We start from the raw sequence: 7500 nt of genomic DNA, 5'->3' as shown, positions 1-7500 counted from the left end.
GCCCCGGGGTAGACCTGTTGTCCTAGAGCACTGGGTAGACCAGGTGTCGCGGGCCCCGGGGTAGACCTGGTGTCCCAGGGCCCGGGGTAGACCTGGTGTCCCGTTCCCCGGGGTAGACCTGGTGTCCTGGGACCATGGGTAGACCTGGTGTCGCGGGCCCCGGGGTAGACCTGTTGTCCCAGGGCCCGGGGTAGACCTGGTGTCCCGGGCGCCAGGGTAGACCTGGTTTCCGAGGGCCCTGGGTAGACCTGGTGTCCCGTTCCCCGGGGTAGACCTGGTGTCCTGGGACCATGGGTAGACCTGGTGTCCCGTTCCCCGGGGTAGACCTGGTGTCCCGGGGCCCGGGGTAGACCTGGTGTCCCGGGCCCCGGGGTAGACCTGGTGTCCCGTTCCCCGGGGTAGACCTGGTGTCAGAGGGCCCCGGGGTAGACCTGTTGTCCCAGGGCCCGGGGTAGACCTGGTGTCCCGTTCCCCGGGGTAGACCTGGTGTCCGAGGGCCCTGGGTAGACCTGGTGTCCCGTTCCCCGGGGTAGACCTGGTGTCCCGTTCCCCGGGGTAGACCTGGTGTCAGAGGGCCCCGGGGTAGACCTGTTGTCCCAGGGCACGGGGTAGACCTGGTGTCCCGGGCGCCAGGGTAGACCTGGTGTCCGAGGGCCCTGGGTAGACCTGGTGTCCGAGGGCCCTGGGTAGACCTGGTGTCCCAGGGCCCGGGGTAGACCTGGTGTCCCGGGGCCCGGGGTAGACCTGGTGTCCCAGGGCCCGGGGTAGACCTGGTGTCCCGTTCCCCGGGGTAGACCTGGTGTCCTGGGACCATGGGTAGACCTGGTGTCCCGTTCCCCGGGGTAGACCTGGTGTCCCGTTCCCCGGGGTAGACCTGGTGTCCCGGGCCCCGGGGTAGACCTGGTGTCCCGTTCCCCGGGGTAGACCTGGTGTCAGAGGGCCCCGGGGTAGACCTGTTGTCCCAGGGCCCGGGGTAGACCTGGTGTCCCGTTCCCCGGGGTAGACCTGGTGTCCGAGGGCCCTGGGTAGACCTGGTGTCCCGTTCCCCGGGGTAGACCTGGCGTCCCGGGCCCCGGGGTAGACCTGGTGTCCCGTTCCCCGGGGTAGACCTGGTGTCAGAGGGCCCCGGGGTAGACCTGTTGTCCCAGGGCCCGGGGTAGACCTGGTGTCCCGTTCCCCGGGGTAGACCTGGTGTCCGAGGGCCCTGGGTAGACCTGGTGTCCCAGGGCCCGGGGTAGACCTGGTGTCCCGTTCCCCGGGGTAGACCTGGTGTCCGAGGGCCCTGGGTAGACCTGGTGTCGCGGGCCCCGGGGTAGACCTGTTGTCCTAGAGCACTGGGTAGACCAGGTGTCGCGGGCCCCGGGGTAGACCTGGTGTCCCAGGGCCCGGGGTAGACCTGGTGTCCCGTTCCCCGGGGTAGACCTGGTGTCCTGGGACCATGGGTAGACCTGGTGTCGCGGGCCCCGGGGTAGACCTGGTGTCCCAGGACCATGGGTAGACCTGGTGTCCCAGGGCCCGGGGTAGACCTGGTGTCCCGTTCCCCGGGGTAGACCTGGTGTCCTGGGACCATGGGTAGACCTGGTGTCCCGGGCCCCGGGGTAGGCCCTGGGACACCAGGTCTACCCCGGGGAACGGGACAGCAGGTCTACCCCGAGTCCCGGGACAACAGGTCTACCCGGCGCTCGAGGACACCGGGTCTACCCCGGCGCCCGGGACACCAGGTCTACCCCGGTCCCTGGGACACCAGGTCTACCCGGCGCTCGAGGACACCAGGTCTACCCCGGAGCCCGGGACACCAGGTCTACCCCGGCCCCCGGGACACCAGGTCTACCCCCGAGCCCGGGACACCAGGTCTACCCCGGCCCCTGGGACACCAGGTCTACCCCGGCCCCTGGGACACCAGGTCTACCCCGGAGCCCGGGACACCAGGTCTACCCCGGCCCCTGGGACACCAGGTCTACCCCGGAGCCCGGGACACCAGGTCTACCCCGGTCCCCGGGACACCAGGTCTACCCAGCGCTCTAGGACAACAGGTCTACCCCGGCGCCCGGGACACCAGGTCTACCCAGGGCTCTAGGACAACAGGTCTACCCCGGCGCCCGGGATACCAGGTCTACCCAGGGCTCTAGGACAACAGGTCTACCCCGCTTCTGGCCCCTGGGACACCAGGTCTACCCCGTCTTGTGCCGAAGACACCAGGTCTACCCCGGAGCCCGGGACACCAGGTCTACCCCGGCGCCCGGGACACCAGGTCTACCCCGGAGCCCGGGACACCAGGTCTACCCCGGCCCCCGGGACACCAGGTCTACCCCGGAGCCCGGGACACCAGGTCTACCCCGGCGCCCGGGACACCAGGTCTTCCCCGTCTTGTGCCGAAGACACCAGGTCTACCCCGGAGCCCGGGACACCAGGTCTACCCCGGCGCCCGGGACACCAGGTCTACCCCGGAGCCCCGGACACCAGGTCTACCCCGGCCCCCGGGACACCAGGTCTACCCCGGAGCCCGGGACACCAGGTCTACCCCGGCGCCCGGGACACCAGGTCTACCCCGGAGCCCCGGACACCAGGTCTACCCCGGCCCCCGGGACACCAGGTCTACCCCGGAGCCCCGGACACCAGGTCTACCCCGGCCCCCGGGACACCAGGTCTACCCCGGAGACCCGGACACCAGGTCTACCCCGGCGCCCGGGACACCAGGTCTACCCCGGCGCCCGGGACACCAGGTCTACCCCGGAGCCCCGGACACCAGGTCTACCCCGGCGCCCGGGACACCAGGTCTACCCCGGAGACCCGGACACCAGGTCTACCCCGGCGCCCGGGACACCAGGTCTACCCCGGAGCCCCGGACACCAGGTCTACCCCGGCCCCCGGGACACCAGGTCTACCCCGGAGACCCGGACACCAGGTCTACCCCGGAGCCCGGGACACCAGGTCTACCCCGGCGCCCGGGACACCAGGTCTACCCCGGAGCCCCGGACACCAGGTCTACCCCGGCCCCCGGGACACCAGGTCTACCCCGGAGACCCGGACACCAGGTCTACCCCGGCCCCCGGGACACCAGGTCTACCCCGGGCTCTAGGACAACAGGTCTACCCCGCTTCTGGCCGGAGACACCAGGTCTACCCCGTCTTGTGCCGCAGACACCAGGTCTACCCCGTCTCGGGCCGGGGACACCAGGTCTACCCCGTCTCTGGCCGCGGACAGCCGGTCTACCCCGTCTCGGTCCGGGGACACCAGGTCTGCTGGCTCTCGGGCCGGGGACACCAGGTCTTCTCCGGATCTGGCGGGACACCAGGTCTACCCCGGTCCCTGGGACACCAGGTCTACCCCGGCGCCCGGGACACCAGGTCTACCCCGGAGCCCGGGACACCAGGTCTACCCCGGCGCCCGGGACACCAGGTCTACCCCGGAGCCCGGGACACCAGGTCTACCCCGGCGCCCGGGACACCAGGTCTACCCCGGAGCCCGGGACACCAGGTCTACCCCGGCGCCCGGGACACCAGGTCTACCCCGGAGCCCCGGACACCAGGTCTACCCCGGCGCCCGGGACACCAGGTCTACCCCGGAGACCCGGACACCAGGTCTACCCCGGCCCCCGGGACACCAGGTCTACCCCGGCGCCCGGGACACCAGGTCTACCCCGGAGCCCGGGACACCAGGTCTACCCCGGCGCCCGGGACACCAGGTCTACCCCGGAGCCCCGGACACCAGGTCTACCCCGGCCCCCGGGACACCAGGTCTACCCCGGAGACCCGGACACCAGGTCTACCCCGGCCCCCGGGACACCAGGTCTACCCCGGGCTCTAGGACAACAGGTCTACCCCGCTTCTGGCCGGAGACACCAGGTCTACCCCGTCTTGTGCCGCAGACACCAGGTCTACCCCGTCTCGGGCCGGGGACACCAGGTCTACCCCGTCTCTGGCCGCGGACAGCCGGTCTACCCCGTCTCGGTCCGGGGACACCAGGTCTGCTGGCTCTCGGGCCGGGGACACCAGGTCTTCTCCGGATCTGGCGGGACACCAGGTCTACCCCGGTCCCTGGGACACCAGGTCTACCCCGGCGCCCGGGACACCAGGTCTACCCCGGAGCCCGGGACACCAGGTCTACCCCGGCGCCCGGGACACCAGGTCTACCCCGGAGCCCGGGACACCAGGTCTACCCCGGCGCCCGGGACACCAGGTCTACCCCGGCGCCCGGGACACCAGGTCTACCCCGGAGACCCGGACACCAGGTCTACCCCGGCCCCCGGGACACCAGGTCTACCCCGGAGACCCGGACACCAGGTCTACCCCGGCGCCCGGGACACCAGGTCTACCCCGGCGCCCGGGACACCAGGTCTACCCCGGAGCCCCGGACACCAGGTCTACCCCGGCCCCCGGGACACCAGGTCTACCCCGGAGACCCGGACACCAGGTCTACCCCGGCCCCCGGGACACCAGGTCTACCCCGGAGCCCGGGACACCAGGTCTACCCCGGCCCCTGGGACACCAGGTCTACCCCGGCCCCTGGGACACCAGGTCTACCTCGCGCCGGCGGGACTTAGTCAAATAGCGGCGGGTGCCGGGTAGACCTGTTGTCTCGGCCGGCTGCGGAAGTTCACCAAGGGGTCGCTGTTGTCGGCTGCCTCCGGCTACCTCATCGTAGGCTGCGGCCTGAGGCGGCGCCCCTTCCCGGTCGATCTCCCTCGGTCCTCTTGGAGGCCTCGGCGGCTTGGGACTTATCTGCCCGTATTATGGGAGCGAGGTGACGGGCCGCATCCCCGTAGGTTGGCTGAGGCTGTGCCTACGTTTCAGGCGGAGAGGAGCAGCCGCACTCAGGTGGCCGGCAAAGGGAAAAAGCCAGTGTTCCGCCTAGCCGGGGCGAGTCTCCTTGTGGCTCGGCTCCGGCTCCCGTCCCTCCCGGGGAAGTTGGCACAGTGAGAGCGAGGCCGAGAGAGAAGGGCTGAGAAAAGACGGACCGGATCCCCCCGAGAGACCGAGAGAGAAGGGCTGCGAGCGGAGGGGCCGGTTCCCCCGGGAGGCCGAGAGATAGAGAGAAGGGGCCGGATTCCCCCCGGGATGCCGAGAGAGAAGGGCTGCCGAGCGGAGGGGCCGGATTCCCCCCGGGATGCCGAGAGAGAAGGGCTGCCGAGCGGAGGGGGCCGGTTTCCCCCGGGATGCCGAGAGAGAAGGGCTGCCAGCGGGGAGGGGCCGGTTTCCCCCGGGATGCCGAGAGAGAAGGGCTGCCGAGCGGAGGGGCCGGATCTCCCCCCGGGATGCCGAGAGAGAAGGGCTGCCGAGCGGAGGGGCCGGATCTCCCCCCGGGATGCCGAGAGAGAAGGGCTGCCGAGCGGAGGGGCCGGATCTCCCCCCGGGATGCCGAGAGAGAAGGGCTGCCGAGCGGAGGGGCCGGATCTCCCCCCGGGATGCCGAGAGAGAAGGGCTGCCGAGCGGAGGGGCCGGATCTCCCCCCGGGATGCCGAGAGAGAAGGGCTGCCGAGCGGAGGGGCCGGTTTCCCCCCGGGATGCCGAGAGAGAAGGGCTGCCGAGCGGAGGGGCCGGATCTCCCCCCGGGATGCCGAGAGAGAAGGGCTGCCGAGCGGAGGGGCCGGATCCCCCCGGGATGCCGAGAGAGAAGGGCTGTGAAAGGCGATTCGAGAGAGCCGCTTGGCGGGCGAGGCGGCGGCGCCTCGTCCCTTTTGTGCCTGGCCTTAAGCCGGGGCCCACTCGGCGGGCACTGTTTCGGGCCGTCCGCCCGCCCGGTGAAGCTGCGGAGCCGGGGTCGGGGCGCCCCGTCCCCGGGCCGCCTCGTTGAAGCCGTCCCCCTTCCTCGGCCTTAAGCCGGGGACCCGCGTTGGCGGGCGGAGTTTTTCGGAGTTGACGGACCCGGCACCCGACAGAGAGAGAGAGAGAGAGAGATTCCGAGAGCCCCCCGGACCTTTCCCGGGCGAGGCGGCGGCGCCTCGTCCACCTCGGTCGTGGGCGCATCGACCGAGCCCCTTGGGCCGGGCGGGCTGGGTTGCCACGCGGGTCCGCGTTTTTTCTTTTTTTTCCGCGGTTTAGGCGCGCCGGTGCGCGGGCAGAGAGTGGGGGCGCCCGCCCGGCCTCCGCGGATTTTTCTCTGGCGGCCTTAAGCCGCGGCACCGAGGAGCCGTTGCGACGAAGGCGCGCGCGGGCCACGTCGGCGAGAGAGAAGGGAGCGAGCGGGATGTCTGGGGCTCCGTGGGGGAGTGAGACTCGTAACTCGCCCCCGCGGGTGCCTCCGGCGTCCCGGGCCCGCGGCCCCCGTGGCTAGCACGGGTCGCTGCGAACGCCGCCTCCATGTGCCTTTTTGTCGTGCCGTTCCTCCGGCTATTTTTTTTCCGGAAAGGGAAAGCCGGCCGCCGGCGGCGCGCGGTCCGGTGGCACGTATTTCTCGCACGCTCGGCCGGGTTCCCCGGGCCGGAAGGGGAAGCCGAGTCCCCCCGGCCTGGCGGGCCAGCCCAGTCCCAGTCCTGCCGTTGCCTAGCCGAGAAGGGAATCCGTTGGCGCCCGCGGGCGGGCGGGCGGGTGGCGGCACCCCCCGCGCTCCTCCTCTGCCGCGAGCGCTCCGCAGGCGGGGCTGGGCGGCCGTCGCCCCGTTGTCCCAGGACCGTGGCCATGGGGGGGCCGTCGTCGTCGCCGTCGTCGGCGCGGCTCCTTCCTCGGCCGCACTCGATCGATGAGGCTTTTCGGGTGGCGTCGGAGAGGGCCCCCGGCCGGCCGGCTCTCCTTCCGGGGCTTCTCTGTCGCGGGGAAGTCACGGCGGGGGTGTCCGCTGCTCGGGCAGGGCGGTCTCCTTTTCCAGTTCGCTTCCCGTCGCAGGCGAGGTGTCGCCCCTCCCGCTGCCGGGGAGGGCGGCTTTACCGACCCCAGCTGTGTGACGGCCGCGTGGCCCCGCTAGCCTACAGGTGTCCTTCGAAAACCACGCGAGGTGCCGGTGCCGGCCCCGGTCCGGGTTAGCGCCCCGTGGGTGCCGGCCGCGAGCAGCGCCGGGCGGCGGTGCGGTTGGAGCTGAGCCGCGGGTCATGGATGGCGAGAGAGAAGAGAGGGCGAAAACGACCCGAGAACCGATGGGGCGCGGACGGGGGAGCAGAGCCCGATCCGCGCGCTCCTTTGCCGTTCCGCCGCCTGCTGCAGAGCGAGCCGCCCCGGCCGAAAAGGGGGCCTCGGTGTCCGGGCCGCGCCCGCCTCGTCGGGTCGCTGTCTCCTCTAGCACGTCCGGTGCTTTCCGCGCGGCCCGGTGGGGGGACGCGTCGGACGGGGTTCGCTCCCCGCGAGCGGGCCCCGCTCGGCCCAACCTCGCCGGCGGCCGGTCGCTCGCCGGCGACCGGTCGGCGGGCGGGGTGGTTCGGCTTCGGTGGGGCGGGTCAGCCCCGGCCGAGCCCCCCGTTCCGCGCGCCGCGCGCCGTGACTTCCAGCGCGAAGGCCGAGTCTCGAAGCCCGGGGCGCGGGCCCCGAGGTGTGCGTAAAAGGCGAGCGAGGAAAAGCCCAGAGAGAGAGA

At 71.9% G+C, this 7500-nt stretch overlaps 1 protein-coding gene across 1 annotated transcript in view; it reads left to right on the top strand.

Annotated features, from left to right (window-relative positions):
- The first annotated feature begins 7028 nt into the window (after positions 1–7028).
- The window catches only part of LOC141727567 (uncharacterized), a 4528-nt gene continuing 4056 nt past the window's right edge, over positions 7029–7500 (top strand). Inside the window, exon 1 of the mRNA XM_074533906.1 lies at positions 7029–7471. Within this exon, the coding sequence (XP_074390007.1) occupies positions 7029–7471 (443 nt within the window). The remainder of the gene's footprint in view (positions 7472–7500) is intronic.

This window comes from Zonotrichia albicollis, unplaced genomic scaffold (genome assembly GCF_047830755.1).
Source record: "Zonotrichia albicollis isolate bZonAlb1 unplaced genomic scaffold, bZonAlb1.hap1 Scaffold_136, whole genome shotgun sequence".
NCBI classification, from domain to species: domain Eukaryota; kingdom Metazoa; phylum Chordata; class Aves; order Passeriformes; family Passerellidae; genus Zonotrichia; species Zonotrichia albicollis.
This window is presented reverse-complemented; position numbering and strand designations above follow the sequence as displayed.